General features: G+C 28.0%; 1 protein-coding gene across 1 annotated transcript in view; it reads left to right on the forward strand.

Annotated features, from left to right (window-relative positions):
• Positions 1–4854: 4854 nt before the first annotated feature.
• alpha-Est7 (alpha-Esterase-7) overlaps positions 4855–15176 on the forward strand; it is a 30821-nt gene continuing 20499 nt past the window's right edge. The window contains exon 1 of the mRNA XM_065504566.1: positions 4855–5144. Within this exon, the coding sequence (XP_065360638.1) occupies positions 5098–5144 (47 nt within the window). The 5' untranslated portion in view covers positions 4855–5097. The remainder of the gene's footprint in view (positions 5145–15176) is intronic.

A 15176-nucleotide genomic window follows, 5' to 3' on the forward strand; every position in this document is an offset into this window, starting at 1 on the left:
CCGATAATATGTACCTCGATTTTTTAAACAATTTTTCACCAACATTTTTTTTGAACAAAAATATTTTTCATCAAATTTTTTATTTGTCACAAACATTTTTGTTCACCAATTTTTTGTTTACAAATTTTTTACTATAAAAAATATTTTTCCCCACGAAGAATCAGTTTTTTATCAAAATAGTTCCCAGTTCTAGGTGATCGGCTATCACTGTGTTGCATTACACTCAATTTCTATAAAACACATTAATCCCTCTACCAATAAGCAAATATTTTCTGGCAACTCTGTTTAATATCAAACAGCTGTACTTTTTTACAAACATTTCTCATACTCTCTATAAATAATAAAAGATCGGTGATTTTTGTGAGAGGAAAAAATAGCCACAACAAGAACAACAATAATAAACCGAAGTAAACAATAATATTTATAAACAAAACCGGCTGTTTACTCATGACAACAACAATCAAATATTTATATCCACAAACACAAATGTATCTAAGCCTATATGCATAGACATGTCTATGTATAATTAATATAACAATGTTGGCAAATTCTATAATAATAAAATAAAAATTTAATAAAATTTGTAAATAAATTTTAAGTATTTTCGTATGTAAGCACAAACATGCAAAAATTGTTTAAGTGCCAATATTCGTAATATAACTTATATAACTATAGAGAGAGGACAGCAAAACTAATTAAAAATTCTTAACAAATCTCGAAGTACTAAAATAAAAAATTATTTAAATAATTTAGCAATAACAAATTTCCTTATGTGATCTATTTATTCATTATGTATTCTGTATCAGTCAGTGTGTTAAATACATTTCAGTTTTATTTTGATATTTTGTATTTATCGTTTTAATTTTTTGTATTTCATTTAAAAACAGATGCTTTTTTTTAAAGACACATTAAACACATAGTCAGTAACACACACTGTTACGTACACGTATTCGTACTTTATAGAGTTTAAGCTTTAGTGATTTTGTATTTTTTGCAACTGGTTAGGAGGTAGTTAATCGATTAATCAGGAAAATTTTAATTTGGAGAAATTAAATTTTTTTTAAAAAAAATTATTTTATTATTGGAAATTAAAGCTATCATTAATACTATTCATAATCAAAAACAGAATTTTAATAATTTTATTTCGAACTAAACAAATAGATTTTTGAAATTTTTAAAAACAAAATTGGTGGAGAAGTAGTCAAATGCGCGCGTTATAGTAACTTCATACAAAATTGATTGTGCTTAAAGGGGGTTCAGACGGCATGTATTGCTTGTGTTTTGTGCCATATATTGGGACATTTTTCCACATGTAAACATATACATACCGTGTGATCCATATGAAACTTTGTGTATGTAAAATACATGTGTACTACTCGTGACATTTTTGGCAATTATAACATGTTCTATTTTCGTGTGTATAACAGTGTTGTATTTTGAAATACAACACTGTGTGAGTGCAAAATAAAAAAAAACAAAACAAAAGCGAGTAAAGAAAAATCATAATAAAATAAGTTTCATTGCATTAAATATATTTAATGTGATTTAATAATGTTTTAAATAAATATATTGTTAAAAACCATAAACATATAAACTTATAGAAGTTATGTCACATGCAATTACATATGTACGTTTGAACGTGGAAATTATGAATCGTATGTATAACGTGAATTTTGACATACACATGGAATTCCATATGTATCGAATACATGTCCCAATACACAAGCAATACATGCCGTCTGACCCCCTATTACTTTGTAGTATGTGTAATTAAATAAACGCAAATTCAACAAAAATAGTTAATTTTACAAAAAATCGCTACAATAAGAAAATTGCCAATTTTTCGTTTTGACAAATTCGATAAATTAAAAAATTAAAATGATTAAAATATTTGATATAAACCCAGCAAAAATTTTGTGAATTTTTGTAATGACGACTAGTTATTTCATGCATTATTTTATAATGAGTGGTGGTTACCCAGCACATTATTTTATTTACTAGAATAAGTACTTATTTTTATACAGGTTGGTAATGAGCTTTTGCATTTAGCACAGCTATCTAGTGTGTTTGACTGGAAAACGGGAGGTTAGTGGTTAGCCACCAGTCAAAGTCATTAATTTGTTTGTTCATATCATATTCATTTATATGTTGATGTTAAAACTATTGTTAACTTACAATAAAATAGCTCGTACATGGATCAGTGAGTTAGCAGCTTAACTATCAAACACAAGCAAATAATGTGACTGTTCGATTCCCACACACGGCAAAATTTTTTGTGTTTTTTTTCAGCTTATTGAATTTACTACTTATTTCTTAACTGATTGTAAGTACATTTGTAAGCTTGACCCATGAATTTTTTAAAAATCTCGAACAAAGGTAAGTAGTATTTCAGTCAAATAATAAGTAGTTATACCTTGGCATAAAAAATCTAATTTTCAATGAAAACGAAAATTTATAACAATATTAGTTTTAGATAAAAATTCGGGGTTGTTGTGGTTTTTTGCTTATATCTTAGCCATTTGTGGGCCGATAGCAACTGAACCAGCGAATATATCTTGCATATTTGTTTCGGAAATTTATTTTCAAAAGATCGAAAAATAAATTTCAAACTACATAGACAAATTTCCAAGTCGTATAGAAAAGCTAGAAAATGTTTACTGACAAACATTCAATAAAATTCTATAGAAATCAGTGAAATTTTAATTTGGAGAAATTAGAATTTAAAAAAAAATATATTTTATTATTGGAAATTAAAGTTAATAGTAATACTAATCATAATCAAAAACAGAATTTTAAAAAAAAATTTTCGAACTAAATATATAGATTTTTGAAATTTTAAAAAACAAAATTGGTGGGGAACTAGTCAAATGTTCTCGTAATAGTAACTTCATGCAAAATAGATTGTGCTTGCTTTGTGGTATATGTATTTTTATTAAATAAACACAAATTCAACAAAAATAGTTAATTTAACAGAAAAAAACGCCTGTTTTACAAAAAACCGCTACAATGAAAAAATCGTCAATTTATGACAAAATCGATAAATTAAAAAAAAAATTCATGTAAATTTGCTAATTTTCCAAAAAGAACTCTAATTTTCAATAAAAACTCAAATTTGTAACAATATTAATTTTAAAGCGTAGAAAAAAGCTAAATTAGTTTTACTGCGAAACAATTAATAAAATTCAACAAAAATCAGCGAAATTTTTATTTGGAGAAATTAAATTTTTTACAAAAAAAAATTATTTTATTATTGGAAATTAAAGCTAACATTAATACTATTCATAATTTAAAACAGAATTTTAAAAATTTTATTTAGAACTAAATATATAGATTTTTAAAAATATAAAAAACAAAATTGGTGGGGAAGTAGTCGAATGTGCTCGTAATAATAACTTCATACAAAATTGATTGTGCTTACTTTGTGTTATGTGTAATCTTATTAAATAAACACAAATTCAACAAAAATAGTTAATTTTACAAAAAACGCTTGTTTTTCAAAAAATCGCTACAATGAAAAAATCGCCAATTTAAGAAAAAACAATTTTTTGACAAAATAGTTAAATTAAAAAAAAATTGTAAAGTGTTCAAATTCTAAAGCAAAAAGTGTTAAATTTTTGGGAAATTACCATCTCATAATGAGAGGAAACAAAAGGACGTTTCTTTCTTTGCTTCAATATCACATCGATTTATAAAAATGTGTTTCGGTTATAATAAATGCTAAAGAATTGTACAATATGTACGTACATCCTAGTATGTATTACAAATTACTTTAAAAATTATACTTTTGTCTTTAGATTGGTATGGGTTAATGAAGTCAAAGTAGTTATGTTCCAATAGAATACATAAATGTAAGGGCAAACAAATTCTATATATTTAATATCTCAACCTTCCTAAGGTCTTAAAATTTACTGACATTAACGATCTTCGGGTCAAATTTGACGCAAGTAGAAAATAAATATTTTTTTGTCAATTTTTTTTTAACCTAACGTAGTTGTTGACATTTAAAATTAAATAAAAGTCATAAAATATCAAAAATATCAACTTTAGTTTCAAAATTTGTCAAATTTGACCCGAAGACCTTATGAAGGTTAAACAATAAATAATTAAAAAGGCGTTCGTGTCATAATAAATAATAGATTCGTCATATCCTCACTTGTTTCATATTATTTATTTTCTTTATAATACTTATTTAATGCAGTCTATCAGTCTCTTTTTTTTTTCTTCAAATTTCATCTTTGCCTCCTACAATTTGTATTCCACTCTCATTATCATTATTTCTATCAGCGCCTATGTAAATTACTTTCTTTACATCTGACCATTTGTCACCAAGACACTCACTCTGACTATCTAACATTCTCTGCATGTGTCCACATATTTCTCATGTGCCAGCAACAATTAAAACAAAATCAATCTAACCCAAATTGTATTGTTCATAATACACAGCATTTAATCATTAACCGATTAAATGCCTTACTCGTAAAATTGTATACACTACTAGGTATCAGTAAGTATTTATGATACATGATTCAATATAGTACGCTCGCTCAACACACACACGCTGGGTGCTTGAAAACAATGCCACACGCCACCGCATAAACGCCACTACTGCTGGCTCTGCTGCTGCTCAATACATTACTTTTTAGCTTTAGCTCCATGAATTTGTTATTTGTTGTTGGTTTCAGTATCTTTTTTTTATTATTATTATTTTTGTATTTTGTTTTTTTTTTGTTTTTATTTTAAATCATCAACCGCATTTCAGTGTTTTTACGCTACTTTTTTTATTATGAAATTTTTAATTTCAGTTTCAATTTTTAATTCATACAATACAGTTGTTACTTCTTAAGCTTCTTTGTTTAAAAAACAAAATAAATAAATAAAAAACATCTTTAAATTTGTGTGTGTCAGCGGCTAATTTACTAGATTATTGTGAACACAAACAACAACAACAACATAAAAATCATTATTTGCTGAAATTATATCGAGATACATAGAAAGTTTGACTAGTATCGTTTAGACATTTTACAAAACAAAAAAGAAAGAAATCAAATTTATAATTTTACCTGTTGAGCTGCAGAAAAAAAAGTTAAACACATTAATATGAATTTCAACGCTAGTTTAATGGAGAAATTAAGATGGAAAATCAAGTAAGTAATTGTTACAGATATTTAAAAGATTTCTCAATGCTACAGTTATAGATGATTATTTGTTTAGGTTGTGTGGCAAGTTGAATACTTCATCAGAATATTTTTGAAATTTAACAATACCCCCAAAATTTGGAGGAGTACTTAACGTATCCTAAATCGAGCATTTTTCAATAGATTTTAAATTCTTGAAAAAAATATGAAAAGAAACTCTAGAATTCCAAGGATATTTTGTAAAAAATAAAAATTTTACCATTATTTTTCTAAATGTTGCCTTAATTAATTTCAATATTATGTTTAAAATTACCATTATCTGAATAAAAATCCCGAAAGGCATATTTATTCTGAATAAAACCATATATTGCTTACTGATATCAATTGTAAGTTGCCAAAGCTGTGCTAGTTTTTCTGAGTAGGGAAGGATCCATATGAATTCGGCAATAGATGGATGTCACATTTCAATGATATTTACCACAGTCCATATGATTTTTATTCATTTTAATAACACAAATGTTAAAGGCCTTACTTTAAAAGTTTAATTTATTGGCTAGTTTAAATATGTTGTTCCTAATCTTAATCCTCACCTCACCAATGTGTGGGAAACCACACAAAATTAATATGTTTCAAGTCTTCATGAAATTTCTTTGCACCGCAGCAATTTAGCACTGAAAATATATTAATTTATTCAAAAATATTTTTCAATAACGAGATATTTTGAAAGTTACATTGCTTACCCTTTGGTGTGGTTTTCCACACATATGAAATTTCAATATTTATTGCACTAGGAACAGCATTCTTTGCTGGCAAATGAGCTTCTCCTGCCAAAAATTTGTATTATGTATGAATACTCATAACTGAATTTTTTGTGTAAAATGATGAAGCAATTTGATAACAAACAGATAAAATAATATAAGTGTGTCATTAATGGTAAGCCCGGATTTTTACTACAAACAAAATTATGTTGCTAGTGTAAATTCATCGACATACCGCTTGTGTGGAAAACTACACACGAGAGTGAACAACGTAAGTTTTTTTTATTGAGGGTAAGTGTTAATTTGAGTCGAATCTTTGAATTAGGAGAAACACAATATATTACATTCACTTTTAAATCTGGTCCATCCAACCCTTAAAAAAGTTCCAAAAACTCATAACAGGTGGCGCAAATCTCATATTTTTATACCCTTCACCTTCGTGAGAAGGGTATATATAAGTTTGTCATTCCGTTTGTAATTTCCACAATATAATTTTCCGACCCTATAAAGTATATATATTCTGGATCCTTATAGATATCGGAGTCGATTAAGCCATGACCGTCTGTCTGTCTGTCTGGCAAATTGTAGACGAGCAGAACGGTTCTTTTTAGAAATGAGTGGTTTTTACACAGGACGATAGCAACCAAGACCAGCCGCATTTGCACTGCGACTAACTGTTGGGGTACTTATTTCTAATTTTAGTCTATTAACAACCTCTCGAGGAGTTATTTTTGGGAATTTCTTGAACTCTCTCGCTATTAAATTATCTTGTCTAGGAGTAGTCTTACGAGGTCTTCCACCTAAATGTTGATTTTTTACAGAACCGGTCTCACGAAATTTCTTTATAATTTTGAAACTCCTGTATTATTTATTGAATATTTGTCACAGATACTTTTTTGTTTTAAACCAGCTTTAAAATCGTTAAATATTTTATTTTTTAAGTCTTCACAAATCTTAACTTTAGCCATTTTCGTTAACTTTGAAAAAAGCAATTATGCGAAAAACTAAGGAAAAGAAATTGTGAAAAATTACTAGAATTAATTTTGTTTCCTTTTTTCAAAATATAATTTATTATGTTGTTTGTTTTTCAGTTAGTTTATAGAAATAAAACTATCCCAATAAGCATTTTTGCTGGAATTCAAGTGTAAAACAAGTTTAATTCCAGTCATACATTCAAACTTCAAGGGTTGAAATACACTTGGGTTACACTTTATTTAAATAGCATTCTCCAGTGAAAAAGAAACTTGAATTCAAGTCAAACATTATAGTGTTAATACAGTTGAATTCCAACATTGAGGTACAATGAAATACAAATCGAAAAATACTTGAATTTAAGCTTTGAAATACAGTTTAATTCAATCCTTGAATTATAGTTCAATACAAGTCGAACAAAATAATTAGATTCAAGCTCTTATTAATTAATATTGGTTTTATTTATATTACATTTTTCTACATAAATTAACATGAAATATTACAATTCAATTATAAATACAGATTTGGAGCATCAATATAATTGAGCTAATTAGTTTTTCAGTTCTTCTTTTCTTTCAAAATTTGCATTGTCTATGATGTTTCCAGGATTATTGTTGTCTTGATTATATTTGTGATCTGTGGATGTACTTCTCACATTTTATGGAACTGTTGACTGCTGTATTGAGTGGTTATATTCCGTACCTATGTTTAGTAAACAATGCAACAATTTTTTTAGAGTCTAGTTTTGATTTTACTATTATTTTTTCGAATTTAAAATTTATTATCTTGACAATAAAAAAAAAAAGTTTGAAACAAATTTTCAAACATTATCAAACATTGTTTTACTTGAAAAATACTTGAAAACTGCATTGAAATTCAAATTGAATTCCAGTTAAAATTCAACCACTTGAATTTTAATCTTATGTGTGCTTATTGGGATACAAGTAAAATACAAAAAAAAAAAATTTATTTTAAAAAAATATTTTAAATTTTGGGCTACATATGGAATTTTTGCAAAAGTTTCCATTGTTTTGTCAACCACTGTATACTAATTATTATAAAAAATAATAATGCATACACAACAAAGGTGAAGGGTATATAAGATTCAGCATAGCCGAATATAGCACTCTTACTTGTTTTTTTTGTTTTTAATTTTTTTTCATCCCCACTATGGTGGTGTAGGGTATAAAAATTATGAGATTTGCGCCACCTGTTGTGGGTTTTTGGAACTTTTTAAGGATTCGAAAAACGTCCATGTATTAAGTTTTGCTGCAGAATCGACTGGTAAAATCGTATTTGCCATATATTCAACCGTTATTGCTCTACATAAAAATTTGCTCATAATCCGCGTTGAGCCACCACAAGGAGTGATAATTTTCCAAAAAAAGGCCCCCATTATTTTTATTTATGAAAAAACCTTCATAAAAATTATGATACCCGAAAAAAATTAAGTTACCTGGTCACAAATGAACTCAAATGATGTTTGTAATCTATTGAACCATGACTATTACAAAAATATTACTTTTTTACTTGGATATCTCTAAAAATACTGTAATTTCAAATACATATAAATTAAGTTAGGGTGACACATAACAAAAATCGTAACCTTTTTTTATCGCAAATATGTTTGACGTTGCGCAGTGGTATAGAAAATAGTTACAGATTTATTTACCTTTTTTTTATTTCACTGTACCACAGCATTTCTAAACGGCTCAAAGTTAAATTAAAAAATTCCAAAAAAAGAATTTGCTATTTTTTTTATTAAAAAAAAAATTTTATTTTAAAACATATAACAATTTTATGTTTTGTATACGAATAATATTCTAGTCTTTGATTCTAGTATAAAAAACGTTTCCTATTTTTTTAATACCTATATCGACCTTCGGAATTTTATGTTCTAAAATCCACACATGCTACATGTTCTAAAATCTCAAAGCTGGGATCAGACAACGGAAAGCAGTCTTAGAAACCGCGATGTGTTCCCTATTTATCCCCAAAGTATTTTCGCAGCCCCAAAGGAAATATGGACTCTATGGGTAAAATTGTTAAAAATGCCATTTTTGTGATTTTCGCTTAAATTTTTAGGAATTGCGGGATTCCCTTTCACTTTTTGACAAGTTTTTTTTTGTTATTTAGAATGAAAAATTTAAAAAAACGTTGAAAATTTCATTGAGGTTTTTTAATAAATAATGATTTTATTATAAATTACATATTTATTGAGTTTCTAAAACTAAAATTTCAATAAAAGTTTTAAAAGGATGACAAATATTAATATTATTTTTTTTTGTTTAGATAAGTTAATTTTTGGTCTTACAAAAAAATTTTCAATTAGATATTTATTTATTGCACTCCGTCCTTCAAAAATATTGCAAGTTTTCATACTAAAAAAATTTTATAAATTTTTTTAAAATTTTATTCAACAACAAGTCAATGCAATTGCAATGGTCAGTCAATCACATTAAAATATGAAAAAGTGGCATATTTTTTAATCTAATTGAGATATGTTTGACATATGACCTAGCCAAGGGCTTTCCAAAAATATTAAAATCTTTGAAATCGGATGAGAAACATTTTATACGTCGAAGGTATCCGAGTTTAATAACTTAAACTCGAATACTACTTGGCTACGCTTGCTTAAAATTTTATCCCGATCGGACAAGCCTTTTAGAAATGCCAGATTTATTTCCAAAAAAATTAGATTCTGCCCGACTGTGCAATATTAGACCTTGGGAGCATCGAAATTCTAAATATCGCAATTTAAAATTTCGAAGTTAATTGAATAGAAGTCATATTCTGGAAAAGATCTCCAGTGATTTAAGGAACACTTTTAATCGGTAATATCTCTGATAATTAAAATCGAAATCGAAAAAAACAACTTTCTTTCCATTTTTGGTGGGAGTCTTTATATTAGTATTTTGAAAATTATTTTAAGGTGGGGTCTTCAGTGTTAATGTGTATATATATTTTCGTGGATATGTGTTTCAACATGAAGTTAATTTAAAAAACAAACAGTCATAAAATATTAATCTTTATAAAATAATTTGTTTCAGAAATGTTCTTTAAATAGAGTGACTCAATAAATCAAAACTGTATAATGAAAAAAAAACAAGTATTAAAAGATACAGATACAAGCACAAAATACTAGATATAATAGATAGAAGTACAAGTATTTATTTGTTGTACTTTAGAGAGCATTACAAATAGAAGTAAATATAGGCATACAGAAAGAAGAGTAAACAGAGAGTCAGACGGGCGGACAAATGACATACATTCATATAAAAATAAAGAAATCAGAAGTGAAAAGTAAGTCGCAGAAGGCTATTTATGGACTTTTTAAACAGGCGAATTCATTATATTTATATTCTTTTCATTACGAAAAAAGGTGTTAAGTTTTTCCCAAAAATTAATCAAATAATATTCTCAGAATGTTTTTGAAAATTCTGCCAATTATAATGACTCAATAAGTCATAATTCAATAAATAAAGTGAGCAAATATTAAACAACACGCTAAATGGCAAATAGACTATCTAATAGATAGCACTTCAAGTACTGACAAATACAGAACATTTTAAAATTTAGCTTGTCATAATGACAAACTTAATGTATTTAATTAAAGAAGCTCATACAAATTATTTCTATATTAGAACATCTTGGCTATTTTCAACAACTTTGCGTAATTAATTAATAGACTGAAATTCTTTGCACAATGCGTCAGTGACATCAGCTTATAATAAATAATTTAAATGCTCAATTAGGTTGTTTTAAAGAGCCATCCACTGAATAATGAAATCGTATCTAGCTAGGACTTTAAATATGAAGATTATTTTATTAAATGCAATTGCATTTTGTAGACGACATCTTAACCTAGATCTAGTTTGAAAATAAATGTGTTCTGTAAGTGTGCCAAGTGCGAGTAAAGTAGACAGAAAGGAATTCAAAGTTATTGCTGGCTGATGATTTGATCATCATTATCGATGTTTGGTTGTTCGCTTAACGAATAATAAACATAACTTGGAATTCTAATTGTTACGTTGAAATAAAATAAGTAAAATAAAAGTTGCTTATTTGGAAACGATTGAAATTCTTAACTTCCTAAATTTCCAAAAATACAAAAAATAAAGTTGATACAAATTTTAAAGAACTAAGTGTATGAATACTCTCTGTCAATCGCCTTGAAGTGAGAGATTTTGTTTTGTTCTAGAAAGTAAATGATAACTTGTATGTTCTTTATCTACAGTGGGTTAATTATAAAATAACTTTAATTGTTTTCAATACTAGACAAATGGATTTCTGTTTGTTATCACAGTCACTACAAACACTGTATAGAATATGCAAGTATAAACACAATCACTACACAACTGCATAGATAAGTTAATATTAGGGTGGCCCTTATTATGTACTTTTTAGATTATCGATGTTCTCAATGTTTAAAACTGTTCTCCATCTTCTAAAAACTAAATGGTGAAAATTTTATCAAAATATTACAACATTTTTTTATAACTTATATCATTTTGAAGGGTTATTTAGTTACTGAATATTATAATGAAAACAACAAAGTTTTTTTTGCTTGGAATGTGCAGAATTTTGTGCCAACAATATGCGGGAAATTTGAAATTTTACTTTTTAAAAAGCTTTTGGTGTATGTCTTTTCAACGTGCGAGAAAAGGTTTGTTCGGTTGAGAAGGGGAAGGAAAGACATAGATCGCCTTGGCCATACAAAAAAGTTTAAATACCAAGAATTGGAGACATTACTCCATGAATATTGTTGTCAAACTTAACAAGAGCTTGCAAAATTATTGGGAGCTACTCAATCAGCCAATGTATTCAAGCAGCTGGATTCATCCAAAAATAGGGAAATAGGGTACCATACGAATTTAAGCTGAGAGACCTTGAAAGACGATTTTGTATGTCTGAAATTCAGCTTAAACGCTATAAAAGGAAATCAGTTTTGCACCGAATTATGACTAGCGATGAAAAATGGATCACTTAAGATAATCACCCGAAGCGTAAGATATCGTATGTGAATTCCGTCCAACCAGCCGTAGCGGCACTAAAGCCAAATATCCATAGCGCTAAGGTAATTCGCTGTATTTATTGAGACCAAAAGGGTACTATTACATACAGGCCTGTCACAGAATTTCATTCCGATCGAAAGTGGAATTAATTCCGCATTTTGCTTCTTCAGCAAAAGTAAAACGAAAATTTCTTTCGGAATGAAACCACATTCAGTTTTCAAAGTGGAATTGAAATTTCTTTGTATTTATTTGTTTTTCTAAAAAATTTTATCAATTTCTGTACCAAAAACTTCACTTTTGTTTTAATATTAAAAACGTTGTCACATTAATATCAGAAATACAGAATTATTAAATATTTTTTTAATTAATAAGTTACACGGAATCTGAAGAACATAAAACGAAATCGATCGGAATAAATACTACGGAATTGAAACCATTCCGAACAAAATGTGTGACAGGCCTGATATTATGAGCTGCTGAAATCTGACGGGCCTGTACCGAATGCAACTGATTCGTTTTAAGCGAGCATTAACATAATATGCGAAACCGTAATATTCCATCATGACAACACTCAGCCATATGTTACAATATCTGTTAAAAAGTATATAGAATGAAGTGGTTTACAAGTTTTACCTCATCCGTCTTATAGTCCAGACCTTGCACCGTCCGACGCAGAACGCTCTCTCTCTGGGATACGCTTCTCTTCAGAACAGATTATCCGAAGTTAACTTGATTCGTTCTTGGCCTCAAAAGATGAGTAGTTTTTTTAGCTCGAAATCTATATGTTAACAGAAAGATGGAAAAAAGTCATAGCTAACAATGGCCAATACTTTGAATAAATTCCGCATTTTTATGTCATATCTGGCCGCATATTCTGTGCGTTTTCGGCCAATGCTCGCTTCAAACAAATAAGATGCGTCGCTACTGGTTCGTTGTGGTGGTCTGGTTAGATTTCAGAAGATTATAATAGATAGGATACTTTTGCTCCCACCAAATACAGAGAATAGCCATTGAGCCATGGGTATTTGGCTTTGCTGTCGATTCAGCAGCTTAGCTTCACATACGATCTCGTGCACTCGATCCATTTTTCATCGCAAGTAATAATCTTCTACTCATATGGTACCCAATTTCCCTTTATTTTGATGAATCCTGATGGTCGCTAACGTTTTGAAATTGCCACTTGGTTAGCTCCCAATGCTTTTGCAAGCTCTTGTTGATTTTTCAACAATCTTCTTGTAGTAATGCTTCCAATTTTTGCTTTTCAAACCATTTTGGCTTGGCGATTTTGGTCAAGATCACCACTTCCGAAGTTTCATCAAAATCGGCCCAAAAGTAAATAACATTTCTCTATATTTCCATGAGAAATTCCAAATATTCAAAAATTCGACATTTGACCTTCACGATTTAAGGGTTAACGTTTTCCGATTTTAGTAAAACTTTCAGACTACATTTAAAATTACCTGGACTATAATAGTCTGAGTAGGCTTTACTTACAATTCATAACAGTAAGGAAATTGGGCTTATTCGCCAAATTTATAACCAAAAAATTAGTTTTTCTCGAAAATCGCAAAATTTAAATCGCTGGTAAGGAAAAACTGTAGGAGGTATTGTCATACATTTTTTTTGAAATTCTGAAATTTTTAAAAATTTTAAATTGGAGTTTTGAAACTGCCGTTAAAAAATTAAATTTTTTTGGTCATACCTGCCAATGGTAAAGGGTATCCTACGAAGCCAAAAAGTCATATGCTAGTAAATATGGATATATTTTAAGTAAAAATGTACTTCTATTTTAATATTTCTCAAAATATGTTAATTTTGTTCCTACATTTATTGGGCTAGTGGCCTGAGACATGTTAATAGCCTGAGGAATTTTTAATAACTTTAACATTTTTCAACCAATTATTGTAGTTTACATCTCATTAGAACGACAATTATGTACACATTTCGATTCTTTTAAATTAAATTGCAAAAGTAATTATTTGATGGCAAACTTTTTTCAAAAACTTAAAAAAATTGCATTTTTCTCCTTGTAAATGCACCTTAAAACTAAAAGACAAAATGATAGAAAGACAAAATTTCATATTTAACTATAGTTTAATATACATAAAAAATTAGAGGGTATGCATTCCAAAATTAACAAAAAAAAAATAAGGGACACACTAATGTACCCTTCAAAATTACATATAAGTTATTGAAAACATAAACCGGGTTCAAAGGAAATGTATAAGTCATACTCCTAATAAATTTTTCTGAAAATATTGCTACTTTAGCACAAAACTTCATTAAATAAGCGACCACTTAATATTTTCAAACATTGGAAGTATTGAAATTCTAAAAACTGCAAAATAACAGCCACCCTAATACATACATAAGTACTTATGTATATATTTTGATAAGTACTGAGGGTTAAAAGAAAGTTCATTGATAAGAACTATTTATTTATATTCATGCCTAAGATGTTTTATTCAAAAGCAACAGAACTGAATATAAATTAAAAATAAAAATAAAAACAGCCTTGACATTAACAGAAAATACTCCGTAAATAATATTAACAACAGCAAGAATAATAATAACAAGAAATGTAAATAAATAAGTTATTTGTACAAGTACTCGCATGAATTTATATGGATTTTGCTAAATAAATAAAAGAAGCCGAGAGATATAAGTAGGAATTATATCAAGTCTGTGTGATTATTATTTCAGACAAAATAAGTTAAAAGAAACATGTGTTTTCATTTAATGAATAACTCATGAGATTGTCTGCATATTGTAAAGTAATAATGAATTCGTCTAAACAAGGTACATTCACATTGTTGGCATAAAATTAATCATTATTTTCAATAAGTGATTATTTGATGTTACATATAGAAAGATCTTTAATTCTAGGTTATAGCTTTTTCCACATTGAAATGTATTTTGTATAGTGTGAACGTACCTTAAGAAAAACAACTGTTTTTACACAATATATTCAGATTTAGGCTTATTATCTTACTGCTGCTGATTGCAAATGATGATTGAATTCTTAGCATTTATTTACTTGCAGTCGATATATTTGAAATTTGTTTGCTTTTTTATTAGCAATGATAAAATAATTTGATGAGTATTTACTATATGCATGATTAATTAACACAAATAATTGTGTTTGCTTAAAAGGGACTAATGTATTTCAAGTAACTAAGAAAATAATAACTAAAATGTGTTTTCTTTAGGTTTGCCTGATTTTGCTCACTTTTAGTACCAAGCATTTCCGATCAAGAGAGAATATTTAGGGAAAATTTGATCACTGTAAGTGCTTC

This window comes from Calliphora vicina, chromosome 1 (assembly GCF_958450345.1).
Source record: "Calliphora vicina chromosome 1, idCalVici1.1, whole genome shotgun sequence".
In the NCBI taxonomy this organism is placed as follows: Eukaryota; Metazoa; Arthropoda; class Insecta; order Diptera; family Calliphoridae; genus Calliphora; species Calliphora vicina.